General features: G+C 41.6%; 2 protein-coding genes across 2 annotated transcripts in view; both read left to right on the plus strand.

Moving 5' to 3' along the window:
- The window catches only part of gpc3 (glypican 3), a 219,749-nt gene extending 216,916 nt beyond the window's left edge, over positions 1 to 2,833 (plus strand). Inside the window, exon 8 of the mRNA XM_036569138.1 lies at positions 2,450 to 2,833. Coding sequence (XP_036425031.1) covers positions 2,450 to 2,628 — 179 coding nt within the window. The 3' untranslated portion in view covers positions 2,629 to 2,833. The remainder of the gene's footprint in view (positions 1 to 2,449) is intronic.
- Positions 2,834 to 9,676: 6,843 nt separating this feature from the next.
- gpc4 (glypican 4) overlaps positions 9,677 to 21,943 on the plus strand; it is a 30,529-nt gene continuing 18,262 nt past the window's right edge. The window contains exon 1 of the mRNA XM_036569139.1: positions 9,677 to 10,445. Within this exon, the coding sequence (XP_036425032.1) occupies positions 10,292 to 10,445 (154 nt within the window). The 5' untranslated portion in view covers positions 9,677 to 10,291. The remainder of the gene's footprint in view (positions 10,446 to 21,943) is intronic.

Genomic DNA, 21,943 nt, shown 5'->3' on the forward strand with positions numbered 1-21,943 from the left:
GCGCCTAATTTTGCTCTTTTTTGTGGAAAAAAAGCTATATGCCCTGATCCAACTTCCATGTGACCCACAGTTTGAACACCACTGTGTTAGTGGACTTCTCCATGATGTTCAGGTTAAGAGGCTTAGTGCAGCAAAGGGGTATGTTTAGTTTCTTATAAATGTGTGATAAGAGACTGTGCATTGTCTGTAGTCTGTGTTTCTTTTATTATAAATTTAATTGAATTGCTGTCGTTGCAGTGATTCCACTGAAGTTAGGCTGGATTCCGATTCACAAGAAGTAAGCTGTCTGGGCCTTGGTATTGGAACTGACCCTTGGTATTTCTGTCCATATGTTTATATGTTTATATGTGTACAGTTTTGTCTGTTGTGTAGTTGTTGTGTCTAGCACACAGTGAGTCTATGGAGTGTGCATACTGCTTTGGGACAGAGGAAAGCTATGTGAGAAATGTGGTGCTGGGGGGCTGTGTGTGTGCTATTGTATGTACAGTCTATGTCTGCGCACATGCACTAGTGTGTGTGTAGTCTCTGAGAGAAAGAGGCTCTCTACAGCTGGCTTGACAGGAGACACTTCCACACATAGCTGGAGTGCCTCTCTTTAGTGGTCTTTTATTACTGATATCCTCCTGCCCTTTCTCATAACTCACTGTTCATATTTGCGTCTTGCTCACGGCCCATTTCCCAGACCTCAGCGTGAGCAGCTAAATGAAAAGTTGTTTTAGCCCCTTTTTGGGAAGACGAGCCGAGATTACGTGCCTGGGGTCTCACTCTTAAAAATAAAGGTGCCAAAAAAAGGGTTCTTTGGAGACTTTGAATGGATGGAACCATTTTTGTAAATGAGATGTGCAAGTGTGAAGAATCCTTTTGAAAAAGATATTCTCACCGAGATGTTCTCATAAAGGCTCTATAACATTTTTCACCAAAGTTAGCAATCCTTTAACCAGGATTTTTCCCAGAACCGTAAAAATCCTAGCCAAGAACTGTTTAGGAACCTTTGTTTTAAAGAGTGTGGGAGTTGCTGTGGTCAGTGCACACTAGACTCCAATCTTCATAATAACACATGAATCCAAATAGGTGTGCAATAATGTGAGACAAAGATCAAGAGCTTACAATCAGTAGCCTTGATTGGTCTTGGATCACATGTTGCCCCTGTTATTTTGCGGAATTTCCTGGAATATTAAAGTTGTCAGGTCAGTTTGGGACACATGATAGTGTGTGTTTTGGCTTGGCTTTTTCAAAATACTGTAAATCAAAACCAGTAATGTCAGAAATTTGAAACAGGGTGGGAATCTGATCTGACTAATTGTGAGGTTCTGTACATGTGAGGTACTACATGAATTTTCAGTTAACCATGGAGAAACATTTTGAAACTTTTGCCAGCATTGAAGTACCATAAGAAAAACATTTTTCTCACTGCAATTCAACTTTCCTCCAGTCAGTGGCTCATATGTCTATGTTTGACGAAAGTAATATGCATAGAGAAATAATGAACTGAAATATTGAACAGAGAGTAAATGCATTAGTGAATGTTAATACGTTAGATTTTTTTCTCCCTGTATATATGTGTACATTTTCACCAATTTTCAATGATGCAACATAATGAATACTCAAACTGTGAGTCAGAATTCAGCATTCAAATAGTGGTCCTTGACTGACTCTTTAGTAAAGACTGTGGTTATGTATGGAACCATGACAACCCAAAGGACCATGTAAATGTTTGTCATGTGCACATAGTATGGAGCGGAGATGGAGTTGATTCTATGTGTGATTCTTTTATGTGTGCCATTCTAGTTATGCTGCAGTTGCCTCCAGAAAGATACAGAGGTCAGTTTTTATATATGTATTCTATTGCAGCGCTCTATTCAGACTCCCCAGACAGTCCACACTTTTGCTTTATGTATTGGGAGCTGGGATACAGCAAAACTTTGAGCCATCTGGAGAGCCCTATGGATGGAATTAAGAAACCACTGCTGTATTGCATTGATTATTATGATTGTAATTACTTGGAAATAATCTTGTTCCATTAACTTCCATTTAAAGTTAAGAACATTTTTTTGTTCTCATGTAATGTTACCACGTTGGAGATACATGTTTTTGACCTAACAGTGATGATACATTCTGATATCTTTTCTTGGATACTATACAGAACCTTTTATGGTAGTTCAGTTTTAGCAGGGAGTGTACAGCATACTGGTTTCCATCTGCTAATGTCAGAGGCCAGACTTTTTCCTTTTGTCACTTTTAAGTAGGACAACATAATAGAACTGTTACCCAGTTCTTCTATCCATTGTTACTCTCAGGAGGATGTGTTCTTCTTCTTAGTCTTAGTTCCTCTTAGCTCTTTCACATAGGCTTGTTCATTTGGTGCCTCTTCCTAAATTTCCCAAAGCGCTATATATTAAAAAGTACATTGAATTGTGTACTTACCTTTCCCTGTTTCTCTCTCTTCCAGACCTGGCAGATAATTTGGCGATGGACGACCTCACCTTTCATGAGTTGCTCCTGACTCCCAGACTGGCCACGGACACACACGCCGGGGCGTCTGTTCCTGGAGCAGCACAGGCCGCAAGCATCCACTCCCATATCTTCTTGCTAACCGTCATCATCTTCCTCCTCTTTGGACTTCATTGAACCTTCCAACTGTTTTTTTACCCACAGTTCCCCTCCAGAATTCCTCCCCATCTGCTCCCAACTGTCCTTCAAAAACTGAAAAACTAGTTGGACCAGTGATTTAAAAGGACTCTGCAGCTGCTCCTTTGTACATACAGTTTCTTGAAAGATGATCTAGAGTGAGGACAGAGGACCCTTTCTCTCTCAGCGCGCGCAATCTCCAGTCTTACTTAATGAACGTCTGCTACGTCTACAAGGATCTGTTTGGTTGCCAAACCATTAAATCGTATTCTCTCCAGAGCATGACAAATACTACATATACCCAACTGTAACCGCCTTGTGCTTGTATTACAATCTACGGTCACGTGTTTTACATGGGACATTATTTCCTCTCTGCTGTTCACACATGGTTTTACACAAAAGCCAGAGACTCCTGTAGGTAAAGGACCTAACCCTCTTTTTTTCTCTTTTTTTGTGATTTAATGGACTTTCTTGAGGACTAGGAACTGTGACTAATGGGGTCTGGGGAAATGTAGTGCTTCTCCGGTGGGCACGGACTCTGATTTCTCAAACAAACATACACACACACACACACACACACACACACTGCATTGCCGCCCACTCCTGCCACTCATTTCCTGTGCAGTAAATGACCCTTGGAGGAGATCAAGGGATTGGTGTGTCGTTGTGAAACCTTCTCACTGCAGGGTGACACCCAGCTGCATTTCATTTGGAAAAATAACGTTTTATTAGGATGGTAACTTTCCTTTTCACAACTGTGCTATCTCTCTTTTGCCTTCTCACCCCCTTTTTGCTTTTTATCTTTCATTGGAGACATCTATCGTATTTCTCCCTGAGTCTTTCTTTGAGTGCCAGGTCATGCCCTAATGAAGTCTGTATTATAGCAGGGTGATTAAAGGTTTGGTCTGTGCTGAGACCCCTAAACATCCTGCTCTTGTCTTTGCTTCTGCTCATAGGTTACCATGGCAACGGCATCCAAGAAAGGAAGCGCTCTGTTGATGGCTAGATAGATCTGTATGTTTCAAGTGATTGACCATTGTGTGTTTTGTTCCCCTTAACACGTTGTCATTTAAAGGGCTAATCCTGTTATTTATATTATTTATGAGTGATATTCAGATACTTTCTTGGAGAATATATTGCTTAATTTAAATGATACCTTTTTGATTTCCATTTAAATCTATTGTTCAAATCATATTACTCCTTCTTTTGCCTGTGGTGTTCTCAACAGGGTGAACAAACAAGTGTGAAAACTGTTTTCTTCCTTTTGTTTCAAGGGCCGATTTGAGTTTGTTTCGTGGCAACAAATTTTGGTGTGTTTTCTCTTTAGAGTTCAACTTTTGTAGGTGTTTAAGAGAAGGTGAGAGGTGGTTGAAATGAACAAGATAGTATTTACTGTCTTAATCTGTATTTAAAGCAGGCTCGGAAGCTTGGAAGCCCTGGAGCGAGAAGCTTCTCCTTCCTTCCTCCTTTGAAAGCAATAGGCAAATAAGGTCAAGTAAACAACCTAGGATTCAAGAATGACATCATAAAAAAACTCAGCCTAAGTCGTCGGTTCCCATCCAGTGTGTATTACCTTGCTTATTACACGTCAGCCAGTAGTGGATTGTGTTAAGAAGTCCTGTAATTAAACACTGCATTCCCCCGTTAGTGTTTATACCATGGCTGATTGTGTAGTGGGGGAGCGGTCTGGGACCATTTGGCTTTGAGCTCTGGATACAGCTCAGCTCAATAACCAGAGCGCTGCAGAAGGACTTTAAAACTGGGCCTTACATTCATTGCATGTTACGCTACCCAAGTTCAAGACTCAGCAATGGGTTGGTTTTTGAAGTATGTGGCAACCTCGCATCACGTACGAACCAGATAATGTTGTTTTCTGGCTTTGTTGCTGCACACACACTCTGATTTAAGAGTCTCCATGTAAATTAAAGTGAATAAATATGTTTCGAGGTTTTGGCTGTGAATTCTTTTTGTGTTTTTTCAGAGTTGTTTTCTCACGTTTGTGTGCTTTCATGTTTGTTTATAAGACACAAGGGGACTTTATGAAGTTGGAATGTGGGTCTTTGGATTAAAGATTATGGGTAACATTTGTTGTTTGTGTGTGCCTTCTCACTCTCGAACAGAGAGAGCTGTTTTTGATATCGATGTTTACAACTGCCTTTAAAACACAGTTAAAGGGGAATCCCACCGATTTTTCAGAATTTCAGCATTTTTCAATGGATGTAAACAAAGTCATTCAGAGTGGTTTGATGTGAAATTATGTATTGTGGAGAAACTTACCAGCTCAAATTTCTTTACAGTGGTGGTGATAGGAACCAGGGGTTGTGATGTGTACAACACAAATATAGCCATTTCATTCAACCCACCAGTGAACCTGCATGTGTCTTAATAGTGTCAAACCATCGTTGTCAGAACAAAACCAAAATGTCCATTTCTGTCGTTTTTACTGCTTTTTACAGAAATTTCAAAGACCAATAGACTTGGTCCAAAATGACTTAAATCTTGTTAAATCTACTTGCATTTAAAGTTAAGAAATTTTTTCTTTCTCCTGTAAAAATACTTTTTTGGAGATGAGGTTTTGTGTATTATTTTGCCTTATAACATCCTGCATGTACATCTGCTATGAATAAATTAAAAAAATACGTTTCAGACCAAAATCTATTCAAAACTGTAGTAAAACAATGCCAGACATCAGGCAGCATTGTTGTTACCATTTCATGTAATAGCTTTCTGTGAGGTAACTGTTGGAGTCATTAAAGTCTTCAGTCGTCTGGTTCCTATCACCACTGCTGTAAACAATTCTCACAGTTTCTCTGGAACAGCGCATTTCACGTCTCACCACTCTAGATGGCTTTGCTTACATCTTTACTATTTAGTTTTTGCAGAATTTAGTAAATTCCCCTTTAAGGTATGAGGAGTCACATGAGAGCACTTATATAAAGAAAATACAGTCTCCTTCATCAACACCTTTGATCTGAGCGAAGTGTCAGACACACCTATAGAGCAGCAATTTTGCTTAAATGTTTACCTTCAAATCCCCCCCCCCACCAATGTATTTAGAAGGCTCTAATTTATTTCCCATTACCCGCATAATCTGGCCACCTAAGTAACTGTGTGGCCACACACCCTGAGGCAGTGTCTTTGCATTTTCACACTTGCTCTTCTCTCCCTCAGAGCCAGATAAAACTCGCCCATCTCCAGCTGTGTCTTTCTTTTGGGCTTGCGCAGCACCTTTAGAATGGTAAAGAAAGCCTGCTTATCAGGCCTGGGCAAATGGGGGGCTGCAGAGAGGGAGGCAGCAACTGAGCTGACCCCAACTCCTGCCTACACTCTGAATGTTAATGGGGACAGGAGAATGGGCAAACAGGCCCATTGAAATGCGCAGGTTAAATGTTTTCTTAGGGTAATAAAGTGGCAATACAAGGACAACCCAATTTTAGGGTCAACTGGTCCACATTATGTGGGGGTGAATGGGGGCCATTGGGGGCTCAGTGTAGACTGATTTATCTATTACTGAGAACATCAATTAGGCTAATGTTAACAGATATTATCAGTTCATTGTTATCAACTGTGAAATCTTACTTTGACTGTGGGCCTGAAACATGTAAACATACATAGATCAGATAGTAATGTCAGAGTAGCTTTCCATGGGATATCCAACTGTAACAAAATGTTTCACAATGGCTAGATCCTATTGAAATGTTAATGGAACTGATGTTGCTCCAATGGGCATTTCTAAAACAAAAATCATTCCCTTTTACACTGAAAACCATTCATTCATTTGCTCCTGTAAGCCAGAGCCACAAATTTGTCCGTTACTGAATGTTCTGAGGCAACGAGCGCTCACCTTTTGTTGTCCATTGAAAGTAACACCAGTCCACTCTCATATCCAGTCAACGGATCCCCAGAATTCTTCAGTGGCTTCCCATTGGCCGCTGGCTTTCCAAGCCACAGTCGCTCAGAATGAATGGGGTCGGCTGAGGAATGTGGGGACACAATAGTCGGAATGTGATTTTGCTGGGAGCCTCCCCCCCAGACCAAGCACACAGCCACAACGAAACATACACATGCTTTCACAAATCCAGACATGTTGAGTCCCTGAGTGTGCCCTCAAGTTCTGTGTGAACTTTGAAGGAAACAATGGATAAAAATCATTACCAGTATTCACTAAGTGCTAGATTATGTTTATAATTTACAGAGGCAATAAATACCATCTTTAGGTTTTGGTGTCAGTCGTATATTATTGGCTCACTGCTGGTGGACCAAATGGCTTGTCACAACATAGGAAGTCACATGCACATCTGACCTGCCCACTTTAGAAACGTCACTCAAACAGTATTCTAAACCTAATCTAACATTAAGTAACATCTAAATCTCACACTGAGTAACCTTTTTACAGAATATATGTGACCTTCAAGTACAACAAGATAAATCCAATACAATTTTACATTTTACAGGGCCCAGCCAATATTTTTCTTGTATTTTATATTTTTCGCCAGGTCCACTTAGATCATTTAGATCATTTCACAGGCTGTTTTTTTTTTTACTGTGCCTTTAAGACAGTTGTATATAAATGGCCCTGGTTCTGATTGGCTGCCATGTATTACATCTCATTCAAAAAGCAATACAGGTTGAAACACTTATAACTACAACATGAACTGGCAGGGCTACACTGCTGTAGACTGAATAGGCAGATATACATAAATACATTCTTTTTTGTGACATCACAAAACAATAAATTCAAAATGGGACGTTTTCACGGCTTTTCCATATGTGTGCTATATTTACAGGAGAGAATAGTTTTGAAACTTGAAAATGTTCACATACTACATCGAACAGATTTATTCCAAAAAATGCAGACAATTTTGTTTTTCCAATATATGTGGTTTACATTTTATTTTTTACTTTTTTGTTCATTTATAAGCACTAAAATACACTAAAAATTAAAACAAAACATTTCTAACTTAGCCATAATTAAGAATCAATTTTTTGTATTTTTTGTAAAAATCATCACACAGTACTTAAAAATGGTTTACATGACACCAAAAAATGTAATAAGGAAAATGAATGAACTACTGGTTAACACTTTGGATGGTTAATAACAACAAACATTGAAGTGACTTAGCTGTCCCTTAGATTCTTGTGTATTCTTTATTTTCTTGAGAAAAAGCAAAAAAGAAAATGGCTAAATGTCAGAGTCTACTTATACTTTATTCCATACAGTATAGGCTCAGCAAATAATGTATATTAAGTGAACACTGTCTGTTTCTCCTCCTCACTTGCCAAGTCGGCCTAATCTTAGGAACCGCACAACAACCGCACATACTTGTGATATGTGTCACAAGATTTTGTGTGAGATTTATGGTCTGCGGCTCCTCTTGAGTCACATTTTACCTCTGCGAATGGCTATGTTGTCACCGTGAGCCGCCACACTCTGAGTGAGATGTTTAGCACTGTCAGTCGTACAGAAGCATGGCTTGGATTCCACTGCCTCCCTTCTCTCTCTGGAACTGTCAGTGGGCTGCTATCCAGCGCCCAGACTTTACAGCACTCTGTCACATTTCATGACATGCAGGCACATCAGAAGGTTGCATGTGTTTGCTGCTCTTTTGATGAGCTGAGGCCAGCCAAGGCCATTTAAACAGATCTCAGAGCCTTTTACTTCATCATGCTTTTACCATTTATTCATGTGTAGCATGTAACAACCTTGTTATAGGTCTATAAAGTGATCCGGTCGCTTGAGTTCAAGTGTTACATTTGGTCTAATTATATGTTGCAAGAGTGTTTCTCAGTCCTGGTCTTGGTTCCCCCTGCACTGCACATTTTAGTGGTTTCCTTGCTTTCAGCACACCTGATTGAACTAATCAGCTAAAGAACAAGTCCAACATGAGTATAAAATTAGTGTTAGAGCACTTCAAAACCAGAACTGGGAAACACTGCTGTACCAAGTCTTGTATTATTTAAGCATAAAGGTAATGTATAATCAAACAGATACATTGCATATTCATGCTTCAAACAGGACTTTTCTTTCACACCTGTATATTTTGCAATTTTTTGCAAGAATCTTGACTCACGTACTTGTATATTGTCCACATTTTGAACAGCATGTTATCATGTCCCATTTTGCACTTATTAGTACTATGGTAGGTTATATGTGCAAGATACAAAATCATCCATTATTCTATTCCTCAATACTGTAGCGTGTTGAAGAAATGGTGTGTTAAGTGTTCTTCAGCATTTATTGCACATGGCTCATTTTCCTGTGGATTCTGAATGGCGAGGGAGGGACTATGAATTGCCCCAGTGGTTCATGTGTGGTGGAGAGAGAGGAAGCTGGATAAAGAAGGAGTTATCAGAGAAAAACTTTGTGGCTGTAACCGACAACAGCTGGAAAATAAAGCACTGTGCTTCTTTTACTAGTAGTGAGTGCTACAATACAATCATGGCATATTCGCACCCGTGCCAGTCATACCCCACCTAATCTATATTGCTTTAAATAACCTGTGCAATTAGATGCAAACTTGCAGACTGCAAAGAAACTGCTCAAATGATTAATGATCTGTTGATGATCTCACAAAGAAAATGCCGGTCTGGGATAAATGCCACTTAGTTTGACGATCTGTCTTATGACATAATGAACTGTATAACATTTTGAAGCATAGCACAAATGACCCCAAATGTTTGTTCCCACTGTATGTATAATGTAAAACCCTTTGTGGTTGTGCATTGTGTATGTTGCCAATTGTTTGTTTACTAATTGTTATCATGTAATGTCCATTCACTTGAGGACCAGTTTAACCAAGGCTAATGAATTGATGTATTCAGACATTTCTATTAACTAATTTCAGAATACAGGCCTTGAATATTATGTTGTTTATAGTGAAACAAGCCTCAGGCCTGCTTGGTGAGATATGGTGGTCACTGAAGAGTCCTCTCTAGAGTTAACCCTTTATTCACCTGAAGCTCCTCCGCCATGCTCCTCATGCCCCTCCCCGCCTCTTTGTCCAGCCCTCTGCTCCGGTGATCGCGCGAGTGTCTCCGCCGAGACTCCGTAGCGCGAACAAGCAGCAGCGAGGCAACGCGGCCACTCCAGCCTGCTGCTGTCCAGCCTTAAAACCTGCAGCGCTGAGGAGAAAAAACTTCTTACAAACTTTATTTCTGTTCTCCAAGACTTTTCTCACGCGGAGCCCGGTCGGACTGAACGGCTTTCCAACGAAAGCGGTACCACAAGTAACTTTTTACGGCGAGTTTATGTTTTTTTAACGTACGTGAGGTGCTAGCGCTGCTCTCGGACGACTGGCTTTTGTTTTTTTAACCAGTTTGAACAGATTTTTTTTATTGCACCGCGAGGAGCGACCGCGTTAGAACTGAGTTTCTGTCTTTTCTCGAATGGTCGCCCTCATTGTGTAGTCGCTAAAGAGTTTTACTCTTAATTCTTAAAGGGCTGAAGGCGGACTGTCCTCGGAGAGTAACGTACACAGCTCGAGCTGAACGGCTTTACAGAAGTGAACTAACTTCAGCACAGAGAGTGAGAGAGAGAGACACGGCGCATCTCTCCATGAGGAGCTCCAGCGCGGGAGCAGAAGTTTTCTCCTAACACAGGCTGAGTTTTCTCCTGTTTTTTCGGTTTTTGTTCGAGTGGGTGCTCCATTAGTTCCACACAGCGATGAAGACAGCTGTTGCCTTCGCTGTTTGTGCGTGTGTCGTGATTTTGGTCTCCGCCGCGGTTGAGCAGAAGTCGAAAAACTGCAATGAAGTCAGAACCGCTTACAGCTCGAAAGGCTTCAACATCAACGACGTCCCCAACAAAGGAGTACACGGTAAGCTGGAGCCTCCAGGGGCGAAGGAGCTGCTCTCTGAGTGACTCACCGACTGCTATAGTTTTACGAGTGTTGTAAAGTCCTCGACCATAGAGCGGCCTGGGCTGCAGTCAGCAGAGCAGACACGACGTTGAAAGCTTTTGCTTCTTTTAACCGGCAGGGAACGATTTAAGAGCAGCTGATAGTTTTACATTGCAGGGCGCATCAAGCGGCTGCTTTTATTTTCTCTGATTAGGTGCTGTTCTTGTACCGCTGCCTCCTTATATTACTTCCTGCTGCATTAAGGAGAAAAGCTGAATGTCCTGTTGCTTCAGCCGCAAGAGCTAAGCGCCTTTTACAGATAGGAGCTTCTTGTTCGTTTTCTTTTTCTAATAAGAACCAAACCAGAGCTACAGATTTGCAGAAGACTCCCAAGTTTACTTTCCCAAGCTTGGTATCAGTGTTCTTTATATCCCTCCTTTGTGCCGGTGTGTTATTCTAGTCTGCCATTAGAAGCGAGAGTCAGGCGTTACACTCCTCATTTTAAATCCGAACCTTATCGTGGCAGGACATAATGGTAATGTAAATGGGCTGATTTTTATCTTGATGCCAGCCGGCCGTGGAGGCGGGGAGGAACCAAGTTTCCAAGCTCTAGCTTTTCAGCGTGGTCTGGGATGAGAAAGGCTCGCCCCAGGACACGCTTTGTTTTTATTGTCTGTCTTATTTCCCTGGAGTAAAGGGAAAGATCTTGCGACTTAGCAGAGCTGAATATCCCCTTGATCCTCCTTCAGAGTGGAGTGGCAGGTCGGAACAGAGAAGGGAGAGGAATCTTCTCAAAAACTTTTAAAACTAACTTTCTCAAAACTCCCGTCATGAATACCGTAAAAGCAGTTAATTCTGATTTTCAGTTTGTTACAGTCGTACCACACATTCCCAACATTACAGTACTAGAAATGTGTCCACTAGGGCTGAACGATTGGGGAAAATGTCTAATTGCGATTTTTCTAATTATGTGACTTAAGTTAAAATTGAGATTATTTTTATAAATTAAGGTTCGGGCCTGGTTTTTATTTTTTGACAAGAAGACCGGATTGTCCTCTTTTTCTGGCTTAAAGGCTTGACCTCTGAACGTAGTGTGCTAGACTGGCAGTAAGTTGTGGTTGTGATGTCACAACACACACAGGTTTGGTTTGATGTGATTGGTGTAATTTATGTGCAGGAAGTTCACAAGTGTTATTAGGTTAAATTTTCCCACTTAAAATTTAAGACATTGTTTTTGATAATGTCGGCTATAATAATAAAAAAAAAAACGCAGTGATGTAAAAAAAAAAATTGCGCTCTTTATTTGTCATTTTAATATAAAAACGATTAATCTTTCAGCCTTAGTCCACATTATGAAAAAACACTAACAGTAAAGTACTGTAGTTTCACAAAGTCTCTGCCATGAATCAAACTTTGTTGGCTGTCTGTTTTTTTTCTCAGTAGTAATGTGAAAGCGATCCTTCTTCCATTGACTTACAGTCAATCAGCAAGTTTCTAAAGTGTTGCAGTGTAATGCAGTTTTACTTCAGGTTGGATGCCATTATTTTGATTCACAACCGTTCCATTAAAGTTTAAATGATCAAGACTTCTTTTTTCTCTGTCAGACAGAATCCTGTTATTTTAAATAGTGCTAAGTTGTGTTTCATGTAAGAATTAGAACAGCTGCCTCATTCATCAAAACCATTGGCTCTTAATTCTCCTCATACTTTACACCAGGCAAAAGGCTCATTGTTTTTCCTGGTGTATCATTGTGATGTAAAACTTCACTGAGTGCACGCCAACTTTTCTGGATTTGTCAAGTTGTATTGTAGCAGGCCTCCAGTTTTGTTGTGATGGTTATAAAACAAGGTATTATAAAGGCTTATTAAGAGGTTTGGGTGCTATGCACGTGTGCTGCTCACAAAAGCGCCCCAATATGCTTGGACTCTGTGCAAGGCCAACCTTAGCAAGCATATCTTTGTCAATAATAGAGCCTGAGATAATTGATCCAGAGAGAGTAACAAGGTCTACTGTCGCTGAGGGGTGGAGGCTTCTTAGAAAGCAGAAAGGAAACACAAAAGCTCTGCTTTTGGATAACAATGTCTCCTGTTGCTAGGGAGAAAATGGTCCACAGGAGAACCTAATTGAACTGGCAGTGTCCCCTCTTGGTTTTGGCTTTCAGACCTAGCCCTTTTCACCTGGTAGTCAAAACATCTATTCTCCATACTTCTGTAGTCTTGAATCCAAATTCCATCCACAGTTGGACTGAGGACATCCAGCACATAGTACTGAGGAGACGTATGGTCAAAATTATATTCTTCGCAGGCCAAGTTTTCCGCTTTTCTGCGATTAATCAACAAGGGTATTATTACTTACCCACTCTAGATTTGTTCCCCCCCTAGATGGAGCATTCCAGCCAAGAAGACCATATGAACCTTGTGTGTCATCAAAACAACCCCATTAATTTAGATGATGTTTTTGATTGTGAGTGTTGTAAATCAGACAAATACAGTGCTACTCACTGTAGACACAAGCTCTAAAATGACGAGTGTTCCTCCGACCACAAGCATCTTTTGTTTTCAGCTTGTGGCAGAGAGATGACAGTATTTGTCCACTAAATCTGTTGCCTCACAATTAAGAGCTAGTACTTGTGGTGTTTTGCACATGATTCAGGGAAAGATTTCTAAGAAGCAATAAAACAGCACTGAGCAACTTATGCAGATGCCTTAACCAAATGCAGTGTTATGTTACGTTTGGAAAAAGTTCTTTCCAGTGTTTTTTCTAAATTAAGGCTGGCACACCTAATGCTCAGAAGTATTTTTGAGATTTGATTTTATTTGTTTGTTTATTTATTTATTTTGGTGATTCATTTCCTGGATGCCTCATTATTAGTGTTATTCTGGTCCTCTGTGGACCTCTTGACTCCAAGCAATAACAGAAATATATCTCATTCTTTTTGTTTTTTACTTTAAGTAAATAGCTGTGTTGTTAGTAAAGTAAGAACAATTAGAGTTGAAGTTGTGGCTGAGAAAAGCTGTGAAGTTTCTTTTGCTCAATGTTGTAATAGAGCTCATTCATTGAAGAAAGAGGTCTTCTTTGCCAGATGGGGCAAAAGATGTTTATTCACTGGCCAGAGGGTCTCCACAGATCCTTTCTGTTTGAGAGATACCAGGGATTATAACATCTTAGAACACCTCATAGCTCTTTAAGCCCTGAAGTACACAGTTCCCTGCTGAGCTTTCACATCCTTCAATTCCATAACCAAACCAAAGATGGGTCTGTCCTTTTAGAGAAAAGGCCTACTGTTTATGATAGTTAGGATTGGCCTAGATCTTGTAAAATGTGTGCTTTGAGTGACTGCTGCACAGTGGCGGGTAGAGACTCTTCAAAAGATGCAGAAAAGGGGCGGTTAACACCAACCAGATTGGTATCTCCCCATGTCAACAGTCTCTCTTTGGGAGACGGCACACTTCCCTGCAGTAGAGCAGTCTGTTTTTGCTTTATGTTGGCAGCTGGGTCTTATGTCATGCCTCAGGTATGGACAATGGCGAAGATCAAAGATGCTTCCTCCCTTCCTCTCGGAGGATCATCCCAGTCATAATTACTTTAGTGCATTAAGTCTGAAACTCTTGAGAACCAGTGACTTTATCTCATTGCCCTCCTTTTGTGACCCAGATCTGAACAGAATTATAAACATGTTTATTTATATACTTAAATTACTTTAAATCTGTGGTCATTAATGGATGTTTTGTGTGTCTGTTGGCCTCATGGTCTAGTAAATAATTGATGGATACTGCCATATCAGTGAGGAGATAAGACATGAATCCAATGAGAGTCTGGCCATGCACAAATGATGACGTCCAGCAGCTTGTCTTCTATACGCCTTGTCTTTTGCTTTGCCAGTTGTGGTGAGCATTTTTTGATGTAATGTATCATCTAGATTGTATTTCCTTATTTCTCTGTATGACAACAATAAGGTTTTGTTTTCAATAGTGATGCCCTAGGCGCTATGGAGCCTAAGAGTTATATTTCACTTTGTCAGTGACCAAGGATTAAGTCTTTTGTCAGGAAACAGGCCACTAGGATATCAATAGTATCAATGAGGGAAATTGATCCTGGCTTAATGGAAACTTGTTTTTCTTGTTGTTTACAGGATTAAAAGGCTAAGAATATTTGGCCAAAAATATTTTACTTCTTACTGTTCACCCCACTGACCTCAAACCAGGGCTCTGAAATATGCACTGAGGATTGTTTTTACAGTGCTGAAGAGCGAGGAAGAGTCCATCTGCCTGTTTGCCAGTTCTGGCTGTGCACCCTGCTGTTTTCTGCTAAAACAGAGAATAATTGCTGAAGCACAATAATTAAAGAACAGATCACATGTTTGTTTTCACTGTTGCCAGCTGCGTGTACCATTGTCAGCAGAGATATCACCAGGAGTCATCGTGAATTAAAACGATCCGGGACCCTTTGAGAGAATGAACCCCCCGACCCCCCACCTTCCCATTTGCTTTTGATTTGATCAAAATTTTTCAGGAATTAAAGAGGTTAAAATCCAAAGTTAACCATACCTTTTAGATTTTTTTTTGTGTATACTTACAGGACTGTCTGATGATATCCTTTACCTAAATACTTTTTTTTTTTTTTTGCCAGCACTACCATGTATTTCAGGGTGAATATGACCTTGCCACTAACCTCTCATCAATCTACTGAAGGCACCCCATTCATTTAGATAAAAAAAGTAACGTCTATTTTAGGGGATCAGCAGAGTTTTGAGATACTGTTATTTGGGTGGAGGAGAACAAAAGTGAGAATAATCAGAAGCCTCTAGCCATGTGGGAGGCTAAACTGATTCTGCTTGAGCTTGTTCCTCAGACTTGACGCGGCCAGGCTCTGTAGCTGGCTGCCTATAATTGAGTTTGGCTTTGAGATGGAAGTTGTCTTGTGAAATTGGCACACAATAGGTAATGTATGGGTGGGTGGTGGAGAAGGCGGCAGTGGTGGTGTGTTTTCCAGATCGTGTGACAGGGTCCTTATCAGTTTCCTGTTTCAGACAGGGAATTAGGGCTGAGATCTGACAACATTCTGGCTAGAGACCACAAGCTCAGGGTTTATCACACAGGCCGAAAATCTGAGAGACGTTGCCGTAATGCCAAGCGTGGGATGCAGTTTTAAGTAGTTAAATAGAGGAAGTTGTTAGTCCAGCCTAGTCGTCCCCAGCCTTATTTACAGGGGGTCTGTTTAAGCCCAACATGCCTGACTGAACTGATCAAGCAATACTTATTAAGCAGTAGTTTGTCAGTTCAGTACTGCTACAGGTTGCTTGAAACCCCAAAAAAATGCACTGTCACTGGTTCTTTGTGAATAAGCTAGCAGACTTCTGGTCTAACCCAAGTCATGAGCCTCCAGCCTGTTTTGTTCTGTTACTGCTCTGAAGCTCCTATAAGCAACTATATTGTCCTCTTAGCTTTTTGCTACAGAGTACAGTCTGATATATTGTTTGAATATGTGTCTCTGAAGTTTGAATTTGAATTGCCAAGTTTTAGCATTAGCTTTGCGCTAGTCTCTCCATATCATTCCCCCCTCCACAGCCTCCAGTGAGTGCCGACCCAGCAGGGGGTAACGCTGTGTGTGGGAACAATGGGGCGCCCCTTTTAGCCCCCCTCACCTCCCCCCAGCGCATTCCACAGGGGACCACCAAGACCCACACACAGGGAGCTCAGAGCCTGGAGCAGCAACAAAGCCTCGGCCAGCGAAGGATTGACTGAGCAAGTGAAAGAGAACAGGGGGATTTTGACTGGCAGTAGACGAGGAGCATAGTGATAGGATGAGGGAGTGGGAGAGACACAGACGGAGAAAGTACAAAAAAGTTGGGAGTTACCAGGAGGAGTTGCCACTGTATGATTTAAGGGAGATCGCGTGATCCAGTTGTGGAGAATGTGAAGATGTCTTTGTAGCATAGCCCAGGGCTTGATGCATTTGCTATTACTCATGCTGTCTCTCTGAACATGACAAATGCGTATATTGGCCTTTTCATGCGTTGCCACTTAAACATCTCTGAAACTCGTATCTGTGGTGACATTGTTTGTGCACTCCCTATACTCCTCTGAGTTAAAAATCTCTTGAGTGTTTAAATCTCTCTGTGCTGTACAGTGTGGAGCCGCTTTCTGAAAGATGCCGCATTTAACAAAAGCAGATAGAGGCTGCGACTGAAGGTCCTTGTTAACACTTTCAATTTGCATGCTGGTAAAATCGGCACTCCCCGGGCCCCCTTCGCTTGGCTCGTACACCCTGGCTTCTCTCAGAGAATGCTTTGTAGGAAGTGTTTGTGCAGAACATTCCTTTTTTTTATCCAGCCTTAACATCTAGAAGAAGCTTTTCTTCCTTTTCTTCTCATTCTGTTTGGCCATTTCAGCCATTCTGGCTTGCAGCAAGGCCTCATTTAAGTTCTCTTCCTCTCTTTCACTACACTTTGCACTTCTTTATCTATTCTTTAGAGGTTCTGTGCATGGGAAGAGTTCCAGATGATTTTAATAGCAAAACAGACCGCCACTGCTACAGCAGCTGTTTGCTCAAAACTTTTTCTTCCATACTTTTGTAAGTCTGGTTTGACACAGAATGCTTACTCTAACTCTTCGGATGCTTTTCTCAATTCAGACTTCCCCATGAATTCCTCAGCAGGAGTTGCAGTTTGTGAGGGAGATATTTGAGATGCCATGTGTCTTTTGTCCTGGTATCAGTCAACGCTGTTGTCAGTTCACCAGCTGTGAACTTGGAAAGTTCTCTCACAGGGTGTGTTCCATGCATCCTTCTACAACCACAGATCTGCATTAACAATCTTGGTGGAGGCGCATCACAAATTAAGCCCCAAGACAGTTATCGCCCTAGTAGTAATGATGCTGTTGAAGGTGGTAGTTCTGATGATGCCAATAGTTGTGGTGTTTTTGTAGTCCCCTAGAGCCACTTTGTGGCTGTGGAGAGAGTGGAGGGACTTGGGCCAGGGACTCGCCTGGGTTTTGGGCAGAAGTCTTGGGTCTGGTATTGTTCCAGAACCACTGTAATGCCTGCTAATTACTCCCATGGCCTACATCAAGACTCCCCCTGATGAGCCCCAGACTAGCTCTCAGCTCAGCCTGCTTATGTACACTTACTTCCACACAGCTTATGCACTTACCTAATCCCCCTCTAGCAGCCCTTCTGAACATGTCATAAAGTCTTTGAAGAGGATGAAAAGGCAGTGTTAATTTGATGTGTGCTCTGGCAGATGGGTGGGGAGCTAAAAGAGGTCCCCCTGGCTCTTGCACAGACCCCTTTAATTTGACTGACGAGGTGATGGCAACTCTTAAAACTGACCATCAAAACTGAATCCCTGAAATGAGCAAAGTATCATATGGGTTCCTTTGCTGACTTTACTGTTTCAAGTGACTCGTTCAGTCATGGTTCAGATGTAGGTTTTAGGTGGAGTAAGCCCTTTAGCCCTGATTCATGGAAACAAAATGGTGGATTTGACAAAGAAACAAGAGAGAGTCATGTTTGAACTCTGCTGAAAGCTTTTGCATGTGAACTCTACTCATTGGACTCATTGATTTATTGACATGTCCGTATCTCATTTGGGAGATGGGAATGTCCATGACTAAAGCATAGTAAGCGTGCATCAGTGTAGGTTTACCCTTTTGTGATTGGATAATAGTGCTGCTCTTCCCACCAACTTCACTGCTATCCAGTTTCCTAAGCCCAACAGCTATATCAGAATCATTGTTGCTGCGTTGTAGCTTTGAGGACTTGGAAACATGATCATGGGACTGACCTCATCATGCCCGTGGGGCCCTCTCACTCTGTTACTTATATACACACTCGCATACACTCACACACACAGACTCGGTGCTTGTCCGTCAGGTTCGACATCTGGCAGATTTCAGCAGCTCTTAGATGTCCATTATAAACATTGTCAAAGAGCGGCTAAGTCTTCCGCTGGTTTGTTTTAGCCGATGAGGGTGAGATATAGCACTTGCATGTTTAAATACTTTCAAAGCCCTTCAGATGCTGAAGTTTTAGGGGCTGCTTTTGTTTTTAAAAAGTGGATTTTCAGAAATGGGGCAAGTATGTGTAAATGAAAGGTTTTGGGTAGGCTGATAGCGATATCCTCTATTTTTCATGTACAGAGCTGAAAATGCTGAAATGTAAACATTTATAAAATATAGAAACTGGGACTAAATCCACCTGTATTAGCACTGCCGGGACATGTAACATTTATTCCTACTGGCTTACAAATGCAGTAACTAAATAAAATGCAGACATTTTTGTACAGTAGCCCAGCTTCTCCTAACCCTGCGTTCACACAGGCAGAATTGTGACAATACAAAACAGCCAAAATTCATTAATTTTTAATGAGAGCTGGTGATTTGCGGGAACAGGAGGCAGCAAGAACATTGGCGATGTGAAATGGGTGGAGTTCGCTATGTGACAAAGTTGAGCAAAGTTTAACTTTATGCAAATTAGGAGTGAAGCAATGTGGCGATTGCCATTGAGAATTAAGCAGGATGGTACTTTATTTGTTCCTACTAGAGATGGAGCAATAGCGGCAGTGCTTTGGCCGCAAGTAAATAGCGATCGCAAAGTCTAAAGACTGGCTGCATAGACAGTGATGCACTACACCGGGATTAACATTTATTGACAAGATATTTCTCTCTAGGATTTTTGTTTTTTAGTGGGATGCATCTGATTTGTGCTTGGCGTCAGTAAAACCATGGCAAACAGTGGTCACTTTGAGGTCAGAAACGGTGATGAGCAGCCATTGTTTTGTGTGGCGAAAAGTTGCTGCCAGTGTGAACACAGGGTAAAAATCGTGCTATTGTGGAGTAAAATAAATACATCAAATATGAATTGAAATATCTGAAAAAGTTGACGCTTGTTGTTGGTGTTGGTGTTGGTGTTGTTGTTGTTGGTGGTGTTGTTGGTGTTGGTGTTGTTGGTGTTGGTGTTGGTGTTGGTGTTGTTGTTGGTGTTGTTGGTGGTGGTGGTGGTGGTGGTGGTGGTGGTAGTAGTAGTAGTGTGTTTTCAATTACTTTTTTAAGCAAATATCTGCCACTACCAATACAATTTCAATATCATTGCACATCACTAGTTTTAGGACATATATAGAGGTTTCATATTGGTGGAGTTGATGGAAACAGACAAGTTCTGGAAGCAGCATTGATCCAGATCTGTGTTGTTTTACTGTAAATTGTGTGTGATGCCTAAAACACTAAAGCACTTCGCAGGCGGGACAAAAGGTGATTCTTGGACTGAAGGTGTTTACCTGTAGCCTCCTCTCCTTTAATTACAATAAAGCAGAGGATAAGGCTGTAGGGATGAGAGTTGAGCCAGTCTTGTCTTTGTGCCCAGGCTTTTCCTCCACTATTTCCTTTTGATACAGAGTAGTGCTGTAACATGTCTTCCATTTGTCTGGAGAATCTCAGCTTGTCAAGCCGGCAAATCTGTGAGGTCATGCACACACATTCTCTCTCTGTCTCTTCAGGGAAGGCATGTATGCATTTCTGTACAGTTTGTTTTGCAATAAACTGAAAACAGTTTTGCATCACTAAACATGCTGTTTCAAGGTTTTGCACATTCACAGTAAACGACCTTTGTTTATAGGTAAAGCCAAGACGGCCCGAGGTGGTTGGTTTGATTTGTTGACATTTCTAACCTCTGAGAAGAGGCCAAGGGTTGTCTGGAAATATAATAAGTTACATTGATTAATGTGCTGATGCTTGTTCATTCCTGAAACATAACCTCCAGCCTTAACCATGTCTTTTTCACAATGGTTTTTATGACCAGGAATTAGATAAAGAGGGCTGGACCTAGAGGGCTGGTCCTAGTGACACATGACCAGAAGCGTGATTTGTTTCTGTTAGCGTATGTATCTTTATGGGCTAATGAATAGGAATATAAGAAATATGTCTTGTCATATATTTTGTATCACATTAGTGTTTTGTCATATATAGAAAAAATAAGTTACTGCATAGCTGAGATTAAAGCTGGTTTATTGTGTTTTGAAGCTTGCACTGGGATACAGTTGTATCAGATGTTGTTTTTCAGGTCAGGGAGTAATCTGGGTTTTCCTGTGGTCAGTTAAGACTCTCTGAGAGTTTGACTGGGATTGCCCACGACACTGGCTGATTATTTTAGGTGATGTACGTATTGTCGTTGCTCAGCCAGCCCTGCATTTTCTCACGTTAGCTCTCCCTGCCCCTGTGAGCTCCTCCTGTGTGTGTGCGTGCGTGTGTGCGTGCGTGTGTGCGTGCGTGCGTGTGTGCGTGCGTGTGTGCGTGCGTGTGTGCGAGAACAGCTGTGTGTCTGTGGCCTCTGTAGGGATACAGAATTCACCATATATGCCATTGATCATAACTGGTGTCATCAGCTCAATCGTCCTTCTTTATGTGTATGTTTTTCTCCCACTTCTTGTCCCCCCTCCCCTTTTCCTGGCTTACCCCTCATGTCCCTTTTTTCCACATGGGTAAATAAACGATGCATTCCAAGCTGTCAATGTCTCCGCTTACCTACCAGCCTACCAGTGCATTGTAAGTAGGCTCTTATTCATTCTCTCTCTCTCTCTCTCTCTCTTTGAGTGGTCGTATGGTTGGAGAGGGGTGTAATTGCTTCCACCTGAACCTTGCTCTGTTCACTTGAGCTAGCATGTCCACCCCTTCTCCAGGGCCCATGGCTCTGCTTGGTTAGGCTGGCTCAAAGGCCTACACATTGGCTGAAATTTCAGCGATCACGTCAAAGTCTGCTGGCTAACTCATGAACTGATTCTTTTTATGTTGCTGGAATAACAGCCCGACACCCCGACGCTGCTACATTGTCTAAATCACTAATGCACAACAGAAAGGCCTTGCTTTCTCCAGCTAAACCCTCTGCATGTTGGCTCCTGACTTTTAATGTTGCTGTGAAAATGCTGGAGCAAGTTAAATGGTTCACAATGAGCTGACCTGGGAAGTGGTGTAGGCAGGGAGCTTTTGTGTGTGGAGACAAAGCCGGAGACAGCACACTGGGGAGGGAGAGGGAGACAGACAGAGAATGAGAGGCCAGATCCATGTTGTGGAATCTCCCCAGGGGCTTCTGGGTAAATGTTCATGGATGACAGCCTTTTGGAATGCACACCACTGGGGAGTTTTAATTGGCCAGAGGCACTGCCTGGTTTAGTAATCAGAGGGGAGCTGGTGGAAGTGTTTTTGTGTGCGCACATGCTCAATTCTGTTTTTTGAGGGGTTTCCCCAAATGCCATCCTCTCCCTCTCGCGTATCTCTCTTACCTGTGCTTTGATTTGGTGAAGGCTGAAGTTGTGGTTCTGTAGAAAGACATGAGGAAACTTGGTAGTGTCACTATCACCCTGGTTAATGATCAGTCAGCTGTCTAGACTTATAAGCCTGAGATCAAGAGCATGCTGTTGCAGCTGAATAGAATGTATACGTTGAGAACTTTCTCTTTCCAAAAGAGGCAGTTATAGTTTCTGATGA

Source organism: Colossoma macropomum, unplaced genomic scaffold, assembly GCF_904425465.1.
Source record: "Colossoma macropomum unplaced genomic scaffold, Colossoma_macropomum, whole genome shotgun sequence".
Classification (NCBI taxonomy): Eukaryota; Metazoa; Chordata; class Actinopteri; order Characiformes; family Serrasalmidae; genus Colossoma; species Colossoma macropomum.